This window comes from Rhodamnia argentea, chromosome 1 (genome assembly GCF_020921035.1).
Source record: "Rhodamnia argentea isolate NSW1041297 chromosome 1, ASM2092103v1, whole genome shotgun sequence".
Lineage (NCBI taxonomy): Eukaryota > Viridiplantae > Streptophyta > Magnoliopsida > Myrtales > Myrtaceae > Rhodamnia > Rhodamnia argentea.
Genome location: NC_063150.1, coordinates 22,870,742 through 22,891,326, shown reverse-complemented (window position 1 = coordinate 22,891,326; position 20,585 = coordinate 22,870,742). Strand labels below are relative to the sequence as shown.

At 40.6% G+C, this 20,585-nt stretch overlaps 1 protein-coding gene across 1 annotated transcript; it reads left to right on the top strand.

The window, feature by feature from the left end:
• Positions 1-217: 217 nt before the first annotated feature.
• Positions 218-15,343, top strand: LOC115750338 (CBL-interacting serine/threonine-protein kinase 4-like). The gene is given in 5 exon segments (XM_030687623.2): positions 218-346; positions 1,067-1,167; positions 1,169-1,700; positions 2,424-3,121; positions 14,883-15,343. Coding segments are annotated over 5 exon segments (1,479 nt in total). The 3' UTR covers positions 14,902-15,343.
• Positions 15,344-20,585: the final 5,242 nt, after the last annotated feature.

Below are 20,585 nucleotides of genomic sequence, written 5' to 3'. Positions count from 1 at the left end.
AGCTCGCCGGCGACTGTGGGCCGAGGCCACCAAGGGTCGAACGAATCCCGACGAGGGCCACCACGGGTTGCGCAACCACCGGTGGTCGTCGCTTGGGCCACGCTAGCCTAGACTAGGGTCGCCGGGGGTCGCACGACCCTCGCTTGGGCTCACGGCCGAGGGTCGGCTTGGGGTAGTGCAACGCCCGGCTGCCGTCGCTTGGGGTCGTGCGACGTCGATGGCCGTGACTTGGATTCACACGACCCGGGTAACTCTCGCTTGGGCTCACGAGTCGCCGGGGGTCGCCCCACCCATGGCAGCCTTGGCCGATGGCCGCAGATCTAGTTGGCTGGCGACTATAACCTTGGTTTGAATTTTTTTTATTTAAAAATGATATAACAAAAAAATTAGGGGCAAAATTGGAATTCGAGAAAATAAGTAGGGGTAAGTTTCAAAGAAAAAATCATAGCTCAATATTTAGCTAAATGCTAAAAGCCCAATGCTGATCCCTACCAGCATTGAGCTTTCAGCATTCTCAAGATCGACTTTCATCTCAAAGCTCTTTGAGATTGGTTGGCAAAAGCCCCGTATTTTTTCAAGGGGCTTTAGGGTTTCAATGGATTTTGAAAATGCTGAACTAAACCCACCCTAAGGGTTATAAACATTTGATTACTTATTGAAAAGCCTTAGGTTTGGGGCAAGAGACAATTTTTGTAACAATTTAATTACTTATTGAAAATAGCTTTATGTTATAAGGCAAGTTTTGGTGCGTGCGTGAAGGCGAGGGCCGTATCGCGCATCAAGATCTCGAGAGATCTGTCCACATCGCTGTCGAGACCCGAGATCCACTTCGAGATCCGACTTATTCACAAAAAAAGTGAAAATTAGGAAAAGGGCATTTTTCATTGATGAAAAAACAACATGAACGAGGGCAATTCCGGAAACCCAGAAAAAAAAAACGCGACTCCTAGATTTGACTGACGGTACAAACCCAACCGCCAAACCGGACCGGTCCTCTTATAATTAACCCCACAATCCTCCCCGCACGAAAAACTTGTTCCTTGCACCGAATCGCTCCTCCCCCGAGTCCCAACCACCACCACCACCACCACCAGCAGTCCATGGAACCGCCACCACCGCTTCCGCCACCGCTTCCACCAGCCGCCCCCGCCTCCCGGTCCACCACCACGCTCCAAAACAAGTATCAACCGGGCCGCCTCCTCGGCCGGGGCAGCTTCGCGAAGGTCTACCAAGCCCCGTCCCTCGCCGACAACACCCACGTCGCGATAAAAGTCATCAACAAGGACAAGTACGCTCTCAAGTCCCCCGCCTTCGAGCCCCGGATCCTCCGCGAGGTTGCCGCCATGCGGCGGCTCCGGTCCCACCCCAACATCTTCCGGATCCACGAGGTGATGGCGACCCGGTCCCGCATCTACCTCGTCATGGAGCTCGCCGCCGGCGGCGAGCTCTTCTCCCGGATCGTCCGCCGCGGCCGGTTCGCCGAGCCGGCCGCCCGCCGCTACTTCCAGCAGCTCGTGTCGGCCCTCAACTATCGCCACGAGAACGGCGTCGCGCACCGGGACGTCAAGCCGCAGAACCCGCTGCTGGACCACAAGGGGAATACGAAGGTGTCGGACTTCGGCTCGTCTGCACTGCCGGAGCGGCTACGGGACGGCTTGCTACACACCGCCCGCGGGACCCCGGCTTTCGCGGCTCCCGAGGTTTGTTTGTCGGCTCTGACTAATTTGTTAAGTACGACGTCGAGTCAACCTTACGGTAGTTAAGGTTGTCACGTTGTTGAATGTCCAAGATGAGGCCGTGAATATGCTTCGAATAATTTGACCAGTGTTTCATGACGCCGACGGGCATCACGGGGACGTAATTGCGTAAGGTCGATATCCATAAAATTCTTCGATTTAACTTAAAATCTTTCAACTTAGTCCATCAGAACGGATGAATTTATCTTAGCATATATTATAGTCACCTTGGCTCTATTATGAACTAAGTGTTGGAAATTTAGTGCTGAAATGAACGACGGAATCGGACTACGAATCGTGATAGTACTCTCTTTAAGGAATTATTTGCGGCATAACATTCTTAATGGTTACCAACAAAAAAATGAAAATCTAGAAATTAAAGAAAATGGTTACCGACAAAGAAGTGAAAATCTGAAAATTGAAGAAAATAGTTACGGACTAATTGAATTTACAATGAGAAAAGAACGCACCTTTTCGCTTCCTATGTCCGAAATTGTCCACTCTCTTTAACTCGGAATACAATAGTCTTCTAATTTATGAAGCGTGAAACACTTTCCTTATCATCTTACATGGGATGCAAGAAGGCACTACAACGCCGAGTACTATATCGATATCCACAGCTTGCTGTGTTATGAGCTTAGCGGTCAAATGGTTTTACATCTCTCCAAGTTTTCCATCCTGGTTCAGGTTATTTGCCGGCATGGCTACGACGGTCCCAAGGCGGACGCTTGGTCTTGCGGCGTTATCTTGTACATGCTGCTGTGCGGCTACATGCCCTTCGACGACAACAACCTCATCACCATGTACAAGAGAATCCACAAGAGGGACTACCGGTTCCCCGATTGGATTGCCAAGCCGGCGAAACACATCATCCACCAGCTTCTCGATCCCAATCCCAAGACGAGAATGAGCTTGCAAGCTTTGGCGGCCACTTCTTGGTTCAAGAAATCGCTCCCTTTGAAGTCCCACAATAGCTTCGCAGACATCGAACACTTGTTAGCCGGTGAAAAGGATTGTAGTGACTTCGATGTCGGTCCGAGCCTAAATGCGTTCGACCTTATTTCCATGTCGTCGGGTCTCGATTTGTCCGGGCTTTTCGAGATTGATACTAGGAACGAGAGGAGGTTCGTGTCCAATGCTTCCATGGAGGTGATAATGGGGAAGTTGAAGGAGGTTGGTGGGAGATTAGGGTACAGTGTGGAGAGAGGGAAGGGAAGGAGCGTTATCTTGGGGAAAGGGAGGTTGGTTTTGGCGGTGGAAGTGGTGGAGGTTGTGGAGAAGGCGGTGTTGGTGGAGGCAAAGGTGGTGGTCGACGGTGGCGGCGAGTTTGAGGAGGCTCATTGGGGGGACTGGAAGGTCGGGCTCGAGGACATCGTCGTCTCATGGCACGAGTGTTGACACCTAAATTTTAATTTTAATTTATCATTTCATAAAAATGAGAATTAGTAATGGTTCTCACAAAAATAATTTTATCATGCATAGCACATTTATTTTCTGTCAGTCAAAAGCATGTTATGGCATTTAGGATCGGATGTCGAGTCAATTGAGCTTAATTTGATAGGCGGCTGGACCGGACTAATTTGAAAATTTCGAATGAGGCCCAGAGGGGATGCCGAATTTTTCATCATAATTTTGGACTTAAAACAGCCCGTTTGAACCCTTAAAATTGCAAAAAGGGCTAAATTAATTATCCATTTGATTAGTTAAGGTCCAATTGGGTCCGGAATGACAAAATGAGCCCACAAAAGCCTAGGATTTTGGTCCAAGTTGTGGGAGTCCTCATTTGGACGAAAATTCTAGCTCTTTTTAATAAATAAGATTCCTCAAAAGTCAGAATTTTCAATCCGACGATCGATATCTAATAAGAGCTTCTGAATCGAACGGTCGTCGGTAAACCCTACGCTTGCGTGCGACCCTTTGTTCTATAAGTACACAATTATGCCTAGGGTTAATGGGGGAGGGGCAATCTTATTCAGAAAATTTGAGGGAATTCAGGTGAAAAAGGGGAGAGCAAGAGAGTGGCTGTTTGGTGTTTTTACGGTGGAGGAAAAGGACAAAAGCAGTCCAAGCTTCGCTCGTTTGTGCGTTCGCATCTCCTACCGTGCCCGAAGTCGACCACCGCCGCTGCAGAACCTTCGCGCCTCTGTTCAGCTCTACAATTTAGTTGTTCAGTGCTGTTCGAAGACCAAATCGACCGCTGTTCGTGCTGATTTTCACCACTGTCAGGGTAGTTTATCTAGCTGCTGTTTTGTGTCTTTTTCTCTGCTGTTTGGGCGCTGTTCAGGGACCGATTTGTCACTGCTTTGTTGCTGGAGTTTGCTGCTATTCTGGGCTTATTTGGCTGCTGTTTTGATACTGAAATTTCTGCTGTTTCGGCGCTCAAATACTCACTGTTTTGCTGCTGACATATACCCGAAACAGCTCTGTTTTGGGCGATTACCTACCTTTTCGGTACAGAATTTTTGCTACAAGTTGCGGGATTAGTTCGCTGCTGTGGAGAGTTCAATTTGCTGCCGTTTGTGACCAAAAACAGCACTGTTTTTGGACAATTTCACTAACTATTCAGTGCAGATTTTGCCTCGTTGTCCGTGATCAATTTCACTGCTGTTTATGCATGGTTTCTTCACTGTTTTGTGCTGATTTTTAGGTGGATTCATTGTCAAAATTACTGCTGCAAATTGAGCCTGGACAAGCTGCAAATACACCACATTTGATTCGTGCACAAATCCCCTTAGCCCATCGGTTCAGTTTTCAAGCTTGAATCACGAGATTGTTTTGAAGTTCGAATTCGGAAAGTTATCCACGAATTAGGTAACAATCGTAATCTGAATATATTTTAGATATATTGTTGCCTATTTCGAATTATTCTTATCTAATCATATCTTGGGGATGTCATGCATATCTCAAACATTATACTTGATTCCGTGAGCATATTTTTGAATATTTGATTTGAATCTAAGATAATCAAAATCCCGATCATATCTTTGTGTATATCTTTTGAAATATTCAAGATTATTTTATGGTCCGGATTAAAATCTTCTAAAATTTTGATCATATCTTTTAAAATTTGGATAGTTATCTGAAAATTCTTTTCAAATCTCAAGAGATAATTTTCCAATTTTAAAAGATATAAATATCCTTTGCGGATAGGGCCATATGCCCTTGAAAATTCCGGAATCCCCTAAGGATTTTCGAAATTTCAATAAATATTTGCACATCTTTAAACAAAACTGCCTATAATGTATGCTCCCCGGTGCCTAGTCCCGTCAGAATATTAAATTGCAAGCCTTAACCATGATCTTATGGGATGGGACGGCAATTTAGTATAAGATTTCGTATTCTGCCCTTTGGCGATAGGGGATGATGACATCTTATACCATTATCTGCATATTAGCTCGAATCCTCGAGAATATAGCGGATAAAATCTCGCTCTAGCTCGGATCTTCGGGAATGAGAAGATTTATCAGAAAATTCGGAAATTAAGGTATATTATGGGCATTTTTGTTTAACTTTGTTCAAATTCAAGCTTAAAAGAAATTTGAAAAAACAAAAAAATAATGAAAGGGAAAATGAAAAAGAAAAACATTCAATTCGCATCGTCAATCAAGAAAAGGCATTTTCATGAAATCCGGTACCGAAAGGGTGTTAATTAAAAATTAACATAATCAAGTCCCCGAACCCTAAATCTCCGGTTAGCGAAAATAAAGTATTCTCCCGTATTTTATTTAGGTATCTAATCTACCTACCAAAAAAGATTAGTGGCGGCTCCTACAAAAAAAAAATCAAACCTAAGTTGCGAATTGGTAGGGCTTGGGAGAGTCCGTATTAGGTTAGTTAATTCATCTAATTAACCTAATAATCCATTAACCTAAATTAATTTTTAGGTCGCGACAGCTTGGCGACTCATTTGGGGATTAAAATTTTAATTCTTTTTGAAAATTAAAAGGTGAACTGAACTTCTCATGAATTTTTGAAAATTAACATTAATTTTCGGATTTTTTTTAAGTCACCCGTAATTTTCAAAAAATTAAAATTTTTGTGGACTTAAGCCGTTAATTTTCATGATCTATGCCTTGATTGATTAAACGTGAATTTTCTCTTGATTCTTGAATTCACGGATTGTGTTTATTCTTAACTTCCCTTAGGTGTTAAATGTTTTTGCAGGTTATGTAAATGTTATTTTCTAACCTTTGTTTTGCAGGGTCATTAGTTTAATTATTTTGCAAATTCCATAATTGAGTGGATTAAACTTGTTATGCATGATTCATTACATTGCATTGGACCTAAAATGCTAGATGAACCTAGGATGGTGTCCGGGTAAGAATTTGCCCGGCCTCGGGATGGAGGAATGGACGACCTTACCTTCGACTCCGATTATGTTAAGATTCCCCGTTCAGGCCTGAATCTGCGGGCACGAGGGGTTTTTCTTAACATTCCCTAAGCTTAAAAGGGCGAAAACACGACTTACATCTTTAAGTCGGGCTCGCTTTTGAAAGCTGTAAAAATCTGGCTAATAAAGCATGCATATGTCATTCCGCTTGTCTCTGAAATCATGATCGCACATGTATTTTCTCCCTTCATTTCATGAGTCGGTCCATGGCAAATTAGGTTTGTCTTTGTGGTCTCGTCGAGTCCCGTCTTTTTACTTGTATCTTTACATTGCTAAGTCTCTTGTTTAGGATTTTTTTTTTTCGGATTTTATGGTGGTCATACTTTGATTACACTTTTAGATTAACAAAACAGCTCTGTTTTCATTCTGACCTTGCAGTCTTGTACGAATTTTTACAACCCTTTTACGTTGGATTCAATTTCCTCACTTCAAATGAAAAATGTTCATAAGATCTTGAACCATCATATCGAAAAATTTCGTGGTAATTCAGTCTGTTTTCTATTTATTATGGAATTAATGGCCGGGGTCAAGCAGGCTGGGATCTCGCACTTCTCAGACTACAGATTCATTTTGCGATTTACCACTAGTAAACGTGCTGTATTGCTAAATTTCCAAACATAAAAGTTGTAGGTTGATGTTTCAACTGATAGCCTACAAAATTTCAGATTTTAATTCACATTTTTAGGGGGTCCTTCGTTCATTTAACAGAAGGCGGACGAGACAGTTTTCCGGATGTGATTTTTTGAGAAAATGCACTAAACTGAGCTAATCCGTTCATTTTCAGCTAAACCACCAAACATGAAAGTTGTTCCTCATCCTCTCAACTATGAGCTTGTAATTTTTCACACCATTTTGACCCTCCGGTGATTTTTGACGAATTGTTTTCCGAAATCCGACGAAGCAGGAATTTCCTGGTCAGTGTCACGAATCAAGTTTGAGTGGTATTCATGAGTCTAGTCTAGCCATGGATCGACTCAACGTTTCTCACATGCTATACTCACCATATGATCATCTCTTCCAGATAATTTACTACGGATACCCCACGTGCACCAATTGTTACTCGATCCAGAGCAAGAAAGATGGCTGATGATGCTGAAATCGCAGCTCGTGTCGAAGCGCAAGTAAAAATGCAGATCAAAGAAGAGATGAAGGATATGAAAGACCAGATGGCTATGTTGACTCAGATGATGACTAATTTCATGATGACTCAGAGACAAACCCCAGTGGCATCCATGATTCAACCCCCAGCAATTGTCGATCCTCAAGCGAGCGCACAAAGTGATGGAGCGTTGAATGACATGCCACCTCTTGAAGATGTTTTACTTGGAGCTCAAGGTGACAATCCGCCTCTTGCAAATGTTCCTCCATTTGGCATTCAAGGTGTTACTCAGCCTCCCGGAAATGTCGTTTTACCCGCGCTTCAGATCGCCACACCAATTGTACCCGATGTTGCAACCGGTATGTTAAATGATGAGAGTGCCAAACTTTTGGCAAAATTCGATCAACGATTGCGTGAAATAGAAGGGACGCATCATGTTTCCCCAATCGACCTATCTATGTATGCCAAGGTTCAAGTCCCAGATAAATTCAAGTTGCCGGAATTTGAAAAGTATGACGGCACGTCTAACCCGGTAGAACATGTCCAAATGTACCAGGCCCGGATGACTAAGTATGTCACCAATGATCTTCTTATGGTCCAAACTTTCCAGGCAAGTCCGAAAGGGCCAGCCATGAGATGGTACACTAACCATCATATCAACCGCATTGAGACTTGGGAAAGAACGGCTGCAGCGTTCATCAAACATTTCGGATTTAACCTAGACATCACCATCTCTAGGGACGATCCGGAACAAGCTGAGATGAAGAAAGGAGAGACCGTCAAACAAGATGCGACTAGGTGGAGGAATTTGGCAGCCCAGCTTATGCCGGAGCCATCAGAACGGGAATTGATGAAGTTATTTGTGTCTACGCTTCCACAAAACATGCGCTCTCATATACTAGGTGCATCTGCTCAGTCGTTTAGCCGATTGATCTCGATGGCTGAAGAAGTAGAGAGCAGATTAAAGAAAGGTTGGTATGGCGATTTCGGTTCTTCGGGGAAGCGATTCTTCGGAAAAAAAGACAAGGAAGCGGCCGCTGAGGTGAATGTGGCCTATGCCCAAAAGGTTCCCGTTCAAGCCCCTAAAGCAACAATGGCAACCCAACAAACAGTTAACTATGGCCATCAGAATCAACGTCGGCAATTCCGCCCCAAGCGTCAATTTACACCTCTTCCGGGAACTCCTTCGCGGGTCTTGGCTATCTTGCGAAAGAAGAACTTGCTTACTTCGGATCTTCAACGACCCAATTATGCCTCATTCCCTAAATATGATCCGACTAAGAAGTGTGATTATCATTCGGGTGAACCGGGTCATTCAACCGATGATTGTATGGTGCTTAAGAATCGAATTCAAGATTTGCTCGAAATAGGGGCATTTACATTCCGGTCAGTCGGCCAACCTAATGTGCAGAGTAACCCGTTGCCAAATCATGCAAGCAATTGAAGGATCTTTGAGGAAGTGGGCGTAGACCCAAATTAGTATCATTTTTATTTTTATGCAATCCCCTGCGTGGGTATTTCCTGCATTCTAAGTGTCGAGGTTGCATTTTCATTTCCTAGGTTGATTAGAGTCAAAATTCCTCACCATTGAGGAATTGTTTGCATTTTGAATTCAATAAGATGTAATTTAATTGATTCATGATCAATAAAATTACAGAAGTTTTCATTATTTTGGAATCTTGTTGAGGCATACCAAACTAACCCAATGACGATAACCAACGATCGAACAATCTATTATCAATGGTAAGTACTGAGGGTTGGGCTTCTCAAGAATTATTGTCCCGAGGTTTTCGAAAGCAAAAGGTTTTTCAAGAAAAATCTTCTTAAAATGGCTTACATGATGTTTAACCCTGCTTATTCTATTGATCCATCGGCTACATGTTTGGGAACCGGTTCGGGGGCAAGATACATCTAATGCGAGCTGGGGCACTACAACTTTCAAGGGATCAAGTATGGAAAAAGTAGCTTGCCAAAGCTCATAATTCGGTCCCCGGTGCTGGCCATGTTTGGGGCAATCTCGCATTTTGGTAAAAGCTATACCTATTCTGATTGAAAATGGAGCGAGCGGACCTCGACTTGAAAGAGGGAGTATGTTTCTCTGTCTCACATTATTTTCAAGGTAACACTTACTTTCTTACAGGAGCATATGACCAACTTGATGGTAACTATCGTGGCACAAGTCGGAGCATCTCTCGACTCGCTCATGCATGCTTTTCTTGCTCTGGGGCAAAGATAGGAATGAGCCAATCCTCAACACGAGGAGTAGACTTCCTGACTTAGTTGATCTACTCACATGTTACGGGGCAACGTAGATTTTCTCGTTCCCGATAATTTTCTCGCATTCTTGCATAGTCATTTTTTTTTAGCAAAAGGCGTGAGATTTTCATGAAATGTGGCTAATGCTTGAAATTGCCGTATTCATGTCTTGCATGGTTTACGCGTGATTGTTCTTCATGTTTAATTTACCAACTCTGATTAGGAAGTATAAACATATATGATGCGTCGAATGTACGTAATGGGGCATGACAGAATGATGAAAGGCAATCCATTTCCATATATGTCCCACATTTTAACCCCCAGTGAGTTGAGCGAGAGTTAGGTTCCGCATTCACAAGGTAAAGGGTTTTCTCGCGAAAGGTACGACAGCCGAAATGACAGAGGCATTCAGTTCCTCTATCCAAATACTATATGTTGCCCTTTGCTTAACCCCTTCGAACGGTGGTTTCGTTTCAAACCCCCTGCCAGGAATATCCCCACATTGGGGCAATTTCAGAAATGCAAAGAATGAGTGAAATTTTCTTGCTTTCACTTGCATCAATCTATTGAGTGTATTTGTTGCATGCGAATTCTATGTTAGCTCAAGGGCCTTAGACATGACGAAGAGCATTTCATTTCTACATCATATACATTTATCCCTTGCTTAACCCAATTTGAGCGGCGAATTCGTTTCTTGAAGCCCAATTGGTGATCATCCTAAAAGGAAATCATTTTAGACCATTTGATAGACGCGCCAAGTGCCTTGGGGCAAGCTGAAACTTGGAAGATCCGACAAGATAATATGCAAAAGATTTAGATGAGACTCTTTTCTTTTCTCTTAACAAAAGAGCTCAACAAGAAAGATGGGAGTAGGGAGTAAAAAAAAAGGCAAAGCTTGCCATGCAAAAAAAAGGCAAGCAAGAGAGAGAAAAAAAAAAAAGAAAAAAATTCCGAAATTCAAGCATTCAAAAAAAAATGTATATGATGTCTAAAGAGTGAAAGGGCCCACTCCCATCGGGAATAAGAAAAAGAGCTCTCTAAAAAAAAAATCTCCGGAAGGAAGGGAGGTCCCACCTGAATTGGTCCATAAAATGTTCCTCAAAGAAAGACAATTTCTGAAGTACATTAATGAAGATTACCGATGGCACTCTTGCTGAAGTATCGAGGATGGATGATCACCAATCTTATCATCATACACCCATTTGTTCCGAATAGGCCTTTCATTTTCAAGCCTACCTTGAACCTACATTACAACCCTTACCAAAAGTCTCTTCGGATTAGGGCACTAGGGTTAACGTAGGATTTCAAATGCTCATGAATATCGCTCGAAGAAGTGCGAGCAAGATCATTTTTATCTTATTTCGCAGGGTTCTTGGCTTGTAAACCCGGAGTAGATAATGAAGAATTTCATTTCATAAGCTTTGACTCGACCGGAGTCCCCTTTGATTAAACCTTTGACCTAGCCCTCATTACGATCCTAATCAAGACCTCAAGATCGGTTTTATCGTATCAATTGCGAGATCACTCGGATCCTTGTTGAATGTGGTGATGGTAAGATTGAGTGATTTCTCTTAAATCCTGCAATCGGGATAAATATCTTTTCTCGAGAGTGAGAGAATGCCCTTTCGGACTAAACTTCCTATTCATATTACATTCGAGGTATTCATGATGTGATAACCTTCCCGAACATATTTGGTAATGTAAACTTGACAGAATAGTTATGCATAAACCATATTGTGAACAATTCTAGCATATGAGCAAAATGCATATTTTTGTTTTTAATCATGCTTAACAAGAACTAAAGGAATTGATGATCGACAGAGAGTTATGCATGATCTTATTGTTGAATTTTGTCGTGTATGCTTGCATGTGTTACCTCTGACACTATCTGACGGGTAACACATTTTTTATGTTCGAATTTCTTTTTCGAGTCTCAAAGTTCATCCAAGGATTATTCAATGAACAAAGCCATGCTAGCAGCTACCCACAAGATAATCCTTCAAATTCTCAGATAATTGAATTGGGCATGGTGGCACAATGCTTGGTTGAAGTCCACGAGGGTGATTTCCCAATAACCAACTTGTTTGTCCCTAGTTGAAGTCCACGAGGGTGACTCCTAGTTTATTGTCTCACGTTGAGATCCACGATGGTGATCTCTTGAGAGATAATTTCATGGTTGAAGTCCATGAGGGTGACTTCCTAATTTATCGTCTCATGTTGAGATCCACGAGGGTGATCTCCTGAGAGACAATTTATTGAATCATGGTGATAGTCCACGAGGGTGACTTCCCACGATAACAATTTACCGACTCATGGTCGAAGTCCACGAGGGTGACTTCCCAAGAGACAACTTACCGACTCATAGTTGAAGTCCACGAGGGCGACTTCCTAAGAGACAATTTACCGACTCATGGTCGAAGTCCACGAGGGTGACTTTCCAAGAGACAACCTACCGACTCACGGTTGATAGTGCACGAGGGCCACTTCCCGAGAGACAAAAATGGTCAGCTTGAACCATAACTCAAGCATATTTCTTCACAACACATATCTTGCGCTGTCTCCCGTCAGAAGGAAATTTCTGGTAACAGATGGGCTTAGTACCTTAGTATTCTCGCATCCACCGGAGGTCTGGAAATTAAGGGAATCATCGGCGTATGAGGTATTTGCTAAAACATGTATTTTCGTATGCGATCCATGTGCAAGTTTCTCTAACACGAAAAAAAGGGAAATCATTGACACATGTTATTTACAGCATTGCATTTTATGTATCATTTCACTTGCATCAGAAAATGGGATTCAGTCCCACCAAAAATTACTGTGATTTGCATTTTCAAAATTTAGGTTTCAATTTTGGTCTTTGAGCGAAACCTCTACGAGTCTCCACTCAAAGAGGGGCAGTTGTTGACACCTAAATTTTAATTTTAATTTATCATTTCATAAAAATGAGAATTAGTAATGGTTCTCACAAAAATAATTTTATCATGCATAGCACATTTATTTTCTGTCACTCAAAAGCATGTTATGGCATTTAGGATCGGATGTCGAGTCAATTGAGCTTAATTTGATAGGCGGCTGGACCGGACTAATTTGAAAATTTCGAATGAGGCCCAGAGGGGATGCCGAATTTTTCATCATAATTTTGGACTTAAAACAGCCCGTTTGAACCCTTAAAATTGCAAAAAGGGCTAAATTAATTATCCATTTGATTAGTTAAGGTCCAATTGGGTCCGGAATGACAAAATGAGCCCACAAAAGCCTAGGATTTTGGTCCAAGTTGTGGGAGTCCTCATTTGGACGAAAATTCTAGCTCTTTTTAATAAATAAGATTCCTCAAAAGTCAGAATTTTCAATCCGACGATCGATATCTAATAAGAGCTTCTGAATCGAACGGTCGTCGGTAAACCCTACGCTTGCGTGCGACCCTTTGTTCTATAAGTACACAATTATGCCTAGGGTTAATGGGGGAGGGGCAATCTTATTCAGAAAATTTGAGGGAATTCAGGTGAAAAAGGGGAGAGCAAGAGAGTGGCTGTTTGGTGTTTTTACGGTGGAGGAAAAGGACAAAAGCAGTCCAAGCTTCGCTCGTTTGTGCGTTCGCATCTCCTACCGTGCCCGAAGTCGACCACCGCCGCTGCAGAACCTTCGCGCCTCTGTTCAGCTCTACAATTTAGTTGTTCAGTGCTGTTCGAAGACCAAATCGACCGCTGTTCGTGCTGATTTTCACCACTGTCAGGGTAGTTTATCTAGCTGCTGTTTTGTGTCTTTTTCTCTGCTGTTTGGGCGCTGTTCAGGGACCGATTTGTCACTGCTTTGTTGCTGGAGTTTGCTGCTATTCTGGGCTTATTTGGCTGCTGTTTTGATACTGAAATTTCTGCTGTTTCGGCGCTCAAATACTCACTGTTTTGCTGCTGACATATACCCGAAACAGCTCTGTTTTGGGCGATTACCTACCTTTTCGGTACAGAATTTTTGCTACAAGTTGCGGGATTAGTTCGCTGCTGTGGAGAGTTCAATTTGCTGCCGTTTGTGACCAAAAACAGCACTGTTTTTGGACAATTTCACTAACTATTCAGTGCAGATTTTGCCTCGTTGTCCGTGATCAATTTCACTGCTGTTTATGCATGGTTTCTTCACTGTTTTGTGCTGATTTTTAGGTGGATTCATTGTCAAAATTACTGCTGCAAATTGAGCCTGGACAAGCTGCAAATACACCACATTTGATTCGTGCACAAATCCCCTTAGCCCATCGGTTCAGTTTTCAAGCTTGAATCACGAGATTGTTTTGAAGTTCGAATTCGGAAAGTTATCCACGAATTAGGTAACAATCGTAATCTGAATATATTTTAGATATATTGTTGCCTATTTCGAATTATTCTTATCTAATCATATCTTGGGGATGTCATGCATATCTGAAACATTATACTTGATTCCGTGAGCATATTTTTGAATATTTGATTTGAATCTAAGATAATCAAAATCCCGATCATATCTTTGTGTATATCTTTTGAAATATTCAAGATTATTTTATGGTCTGGATTAAAATCTTCTAAAATTTTGATCATATCTTTTAAAATTTGGATAGTTATCTGAAAATTCTTTTCAAATCTCAAGAGATAATTTTCCAATTTTAAAAGATATAAATATCCTTTGCGGATAGGGCCATATGCCCTTGAAAATTCCGGAATCCCCTAAGGATTTTCGAAATTTCAATAAATATTTGCACATCTTTAAACAAAACTGCCTATAATGTATGCTCCCCGGTGCCTAGTCCCGTCAGAATATTAAATTGCAAGCCTTAACCATGATCTTATGGGATGGGACGGCAATTTAGTATAAGATTTCGTATTCTGCCCTTTGGCGATAGGGGATGATGACATCTTATACCATTATCTGCATATTAGCTCGAATCCTCGAGAATATAGCGGATAAAATCTCGCTCTAGCTCGGATCTTCGGGAATGAGAAGATTTATCAGAAAATTCGGAAATTAAGGTATATTATGGGCATTTTTGTTTAACTTTGTTCAAATTCAAGCTTAAAAGAAATTTGAAAAAACAAAAAAATAATGAAAGGGAAAATGAAAAAGAAAAACATTCAATTCGCATCGTCAATCAAGAAAAGGCATTTTCATGAAATCCGGTACCGAAAGGGTGTTAATTAAAAATTAACATAATCAAGTCCCCGAACCCTAAATCTCTGGTTAGCAGAAAATAAAGTATTCTCCCGTATTTTATTTAGGTATCTAATCTACCTACCAAAAAAGATTAGTGGCGGCTCCTACAAAAAAAAAATCAAACCTAAGTTGCGAATTGGTAGGGCTTGGGAGAGTCCGTATTAGGTTAGTTAATTCATCTAATTAACCTAATAATCCATTAACCTAAATTAATTTTTAGGTCGCGACAGCACGAGGAAGTTTCTTGATCCGAAATTTTAAGGACGAGATATGAGACGGACGAGGGCATCGCCCAACGACCACGACGAACAACACCGGCATGACAATTTGTTCCAAAACAGGCGGGAGAGTTCGGATCGAAGGATTCAAGCAGAACGATGCAAGAGTGCGTTGCTGTTCGTATCGACGTGAAACCCTCGTAGTGCAAGAGAAAGGAAAGGGGATGGGTTTGAACTAATGCTAGAGAGGAACATGTATTGGTCGTGTACATAACCCTTGGACAAAATTTCTTGTACGGTTCTCGTTCCGATTAGAGATGCCAGTATGGTGTTGTCGATGACTTTTTGTATATTTTGTGGCTATTTGGTCTAGACAAATAGAGATAAAATGCCTTTCCATAATGCTAACCTCGATCGAGCTCCCACCTTATCTCTATTTTAGAAAACAAATTGACATCTTCAATTTACCATCTTTCCACTTCGTTCTTCCACGAACGATCTTCAAGTATTTCTTTTACCACAGATGCGGACCATCTTCCCTTCTACCCTCTTTGGGCCCTGGATAATATGCCTGAGCTTAACAAGCCCCTTCATTTGGAGTTAAGCTGATAGGCAGGCCTGTCAAATGAGTAGGTCAGGTCGGAGTTGAACGAGTCGGAGATGAGTCTCAAACCGACCCGTTTATTTTTTGTACCGGCACATTTTTATGCAATGTAAATTCAATGACCCCGTGTCCAATATTTACCCAACCGAAGCCATATTTTTATTCTTCCTTTTGAGTTTTATGGTGTGGATGGGTGGAGTAGGAGAAGATTGCCAAGCATTTTTTGTTTTTTTTGGGAGCTTTCAAGCAATCGCTAACTTCGACTCTTCTTCATTTTCATGGAGCCCAAATATGGCAAGAAAATATTGTAGATTGACATGTTGCTTTCTGCTCCTGATAAGGTATGTAGCACCAGCACTCTTCGGAGGCCTTTGTATCTTGTCCGACACTTTTTGATACTCCAACACTCTCAGACACTCTCGGAACTCTCCGACATGCAATCGACGTGTGGTTAGCGCTCTAGACACGCCAACGATAGGCGATTCTGGCATTTTGACACACTATTTCGACACGCACACGGTCAATTTTGAGCATTTTCAACATATTAGGGGTCAAAATATAAATTTATCAAAAATATAAGTACTTAAATTATATACCCACCTACCCCAAAAATTAATATATCCAACCAAAAAAAATAATCATGAGTCCTTAATAGAAGAAGAAGGAACTCACCAATATTTTTATGTATACATGATAATTTATCATGTTTTTTTAAAAAACTACGTGTCGGCGTGTCGTGTCGTGTCAATACTACATAGCTGATAAGTACAGTAAATAAGTACAATTGAGGCTGAGGCTAACATACCCCTTATAGAGTTTTCCCTTTCGATTAACATGGGTTGCTGGTGGATATATTTACCCTTACGGTGCCCTCACGAGTAAACTTGAATATGCAGCTGGTTCTATATAGCCACTCTTTGGGTGCGTTTGGGATAACATTTATAAGAAGCTTTGCTTCTCTAAAGGCTCTTGATCTAAAGTTTGGGTGTTCGATAACACAGTTTTGGGAATGTCCAAATGTCCTAAATCTATTGTGCGCCGACCAATTCAATCGTAAACTTTTTGATTTGACCAATTTAGTTTTAATCTTTTGACAACTTTCTATTGTAGTCCTTTTGGTCAATTTCGTCCGGATATCGTGACGTAGCAATCCAGTCAGCGTCCATCGGCCATACTTGCCTATCCCATGATTTGCGCTAGCGGCAGACATTGACGTTACAATTTTTGCAATCACTTTTGAATTTTTGAAAATTTTCCTTCTCTTTTCTTTCATTTACCTTTCATCTTTTTTTTTTTCCTATTTCCCTCGGTTGGGGCCTCGGTGATGGCTAGCAAAGGTCTCTGGGCATCGTCGAGGCTTCAACGACCAACATAGGGAAATAGAAAAAAAAGAAAAAAAGGAAAGCAAAGAAAAGAAAGAAAATTTAGAAAAATTAGAAAAATTATTCACATCAGTGCCAACAGTGTTACGTAGGATGACTAACGTTCACGCCGGCGATTTCTGATCAAAACTCAAGGCAAGCCCCCTTGCTTTGGCATTTAGTATTTTTGGAATGCAACTTATGGGGTATCTGCCCTCCCTGTTATATTAGTATTCTTGTTTTCACCCCACTTCTAAACTTTTCTCGCGCCAGATCTGCTCGAGAGACAGAGAGGTGGACAATTGTGGCAAGGAAGCTTCGCGACGGAGGCCGCCGACAAGGGTTCGCCGAGGGTTGCGCGAGTTAGATTCCGAGATTCGACTAACACCTATGAGAGCCGCGCCTTCAGGATCTAGCCAAAGTGGTCTCATCTTGGCGAGATCTAGCTTATTGCTTGGAAACCGGCGCGTTGTGCAGCGGCGGCGCTATGCTTGTGGCCTCGCGGCATCAATGTTGCATCACCTAAGGTTGCACGGCCCTTGCGAGGATCGTGTCTATAGTTGCTCTCTCGTTATTTTTTTTTTCAAATCATTTATTTCATTTTTCTCATTTTACAAGTTGTTTCCTGAAGTATGTTTCATATTGGTCACCAATCAATATTTGCATTAGGTGAAAATCCTTGGAATCAAATTCTTTTGTCATAGGTGCAACAGTCACAAAGTGAAAACGCTCCCGAACGCACGCTTAATCAAGAATCCTCCGGCAAATTCGCCATACCGTGCACGAGACGCAAACAAGAAGGTTTCTTCCTGCGGAGTGGGAGAATCAATCTCTGTCATCCAGCCCGAAACTATTCTAGTCCAGACAAATAAGACTACTGTTGTGGTTTTTTAGGTTGAGAAGTCGTAGGTTGTTTGACCGTAGGAATGTCTGGTGCATTTGAGAGTGGACAAGTCTAACCAACTAATATTTGGGATGGGCTGTGCCAAAAAAAAAAAAATTCTGTACAGAATTAATCTGTTGATGATAAAGGTAGACTAAATAGAATACTAAAAATGAAAATGAAAAATTTTATGGAAGAGCGAATATTATTGGAAGATTTGATAACTACCTTCCTCAAAGACTAGTGGCGACTCCATTTATATGTACACGTACACATGCTGCCGATCACACTAAAATCGAATCCGATATTCCCTTGTTGCGATTTGATATAGGTTTAGGATATTTCGACCTAATCTAAAATCACACACTAACCTAATATGATCTCTCCTTTTTTGTGCATTACCAAACCCGTTTCTATTCCAGGAATAGAAATTTTGTGCGATTACCAAACATGTTCTAATTCTCTAAAACTCATCTGGTAAATAGAATTAAAAAAAAGTCAATTGTAATTATAATCACTTTTTCGGATTAAAATCGTTGCTATGTAGGCCCTTAACCAATTAAGTAAACCCTTCCTTACTTACCGATTATATTATTTGAAGGTTTTGATAAAATAATTGATAAGAGTAATTTCCCTTGGATATTTTGTTACTCAACCAATTAAGTAAGTACTTCCTCACTTGACGACATCAAGTGGGATTGGCTTAAAAAAAAATCTTTATGTTGTGTGAGTTGAAGATTATCACACACATTCAATGCTATTAAGGCTTCGTTCGTCTTGCAAAAAATAATCTACATTAAAATATTTTCCGAATTTTTCCGCGTTTGATTCACGGAAAAATGAGTCAAGGAAGAAGAAGGGAAAAGAAAAATATACTTTTCGGATTTTCTGGCATTTGGTTCTTTTATTTTTTGGGCAGTCGCAGTGATGAAGGGAAAATTTAAAAAAAAAAGAGAAAAATGAAAAATAATTAAAATTTGATTAAAAAATTATTAAAATGAGTTCACAGAGAAAAATTAAATCCAATTTTTATACCAAACGGCGAAAAATATTTTTCAGTTCATTTTCAGTCAAACACCGAAGAATATTGTCATTTTCTAGAAAAATGACTTCCCAAAAAATATTTGTGAGAAATAAACATTTTTCCCTAAACGAATGAAGCCTAAGTGTGCAACATTTGAGTGAAAATATTTTCTGGGAATTAGTTTTTTGAACTTTCACCCATTTGATTGCTGAAAATGACTTAGTCATCAAAAAACGCTTTTTGGTCAACGAAAAATTCATGCATAAAATTAGAAAAGTGAATTCACAAATTTAAAGAGGTAAAAACACTTTCCGGAATTGGTCCTCTCAATTTTTTTAAAATATTTTAATATTTAAATGTTATGTCTTAATGTTACATTTTATGTTATGTCTATTTTATTTCTCTTTCTTTTTCTTTTTCCTTCCTCCTCCACCGAGATTGGCCGATGGTGGCCATGGGCGAGCTCGAGCCGGTCGAGACCCGGTGATGCTTGAGCTCGCTCGTGGCTGTCACGACCGATCACAGAGGAGGAGGAAAGGAAAAGAAAAAGAAAGAAAAAGAGAAAAGAAAAAAGAAAGAATTTTTTTGCTAAGATAAAATTATGATATTGAAATCATTTTCTAAATGAGATCCAAACTCTATAAAATATTTTTGGTCACATATCACCAATTAAAGGAAAACTAACTATTTTCCTGAAAGTTATTTTCATTAACATGAAGTTTTCCCCCCAAACAAACGCACCCTAAGTGTTAAAAATTTTATTTCATCACTTCGACGTGGTTATCAAACATGCCCACAATATGAAAGACAATTTACTCCCAAAACTTTTCAATTTGCCAATTTAGTCCTCTAAACCTATGCGCTATATTTCTCGCTTGACCAACTTCAATTTGCTTTCCATCAGGTAGGCAAAGATTAATTTCAAGTACTCCATGATGAAAAATATAAGCCATCCAAAATCGGAACAAATGCTAATCTATCCACTTAATCCTTAGGAATCATATCACATCCTAGATATGATAAAATATGATGAATTTTGATAGTATTTTGTAAATACATAAGGGGAATCTTTTTTGAAATCGTCCGCCCTACACCCACCCTCTTGGTATATGCTTTAGAAGGAATAACACAAGATTAGATTAATACAATGTATACTTCTGGTGAACTATCTGCCCGTAATGTAATATAGCAGATAAAGTACATTCCATAATTCGTTTTAGAGTCAAAAGAATGTTCTTATATTACCATTAACAATGTACTAATCATTGAAATTCAGTATCAATGGGTATCAACCCATTCCCTTCCATCATTTCTTAAGTCCCATAGGTTTGATACCATAGAATCTAGGCCATTTTTCTTTGAGCAAAGGGTACGAGAGATTTATTTTTCGATCAAAAGTACCATGACAATTCTTCAATTTTTTCAATGTAGTGAATAATGGCAGGGCCCGAGAATGCATATGTATTACAATCATGGGAGCAAGTAATCGCCGATATGCTCATATTGGTGACATTATTGCTGTAGAAGTATTACCAAACACATCTCTAGAAAGATCATAAGTGATCAGAGCTGTAGTTGTAGATACTTGGCTTTTCTTGGATAAGGGTTGGGGCCTTAACTAAGAGGAAAATAACACAAATAGTCCACAAACTTTGGTCCGATGTGCAATGTGATTCCTGAATTTTTAATTTGACCAATATGATTCCCGAACTTTAGCTCAATATATAATGTGGTCCATAAACCTTCAATTTGTTCAATATGTTTCTCGAAATTTTCAAACATATTCAACTTAGTTTCTTAATTATAAGAAAATATTCAAGGTCGTCCTTGAACTTGAATTAA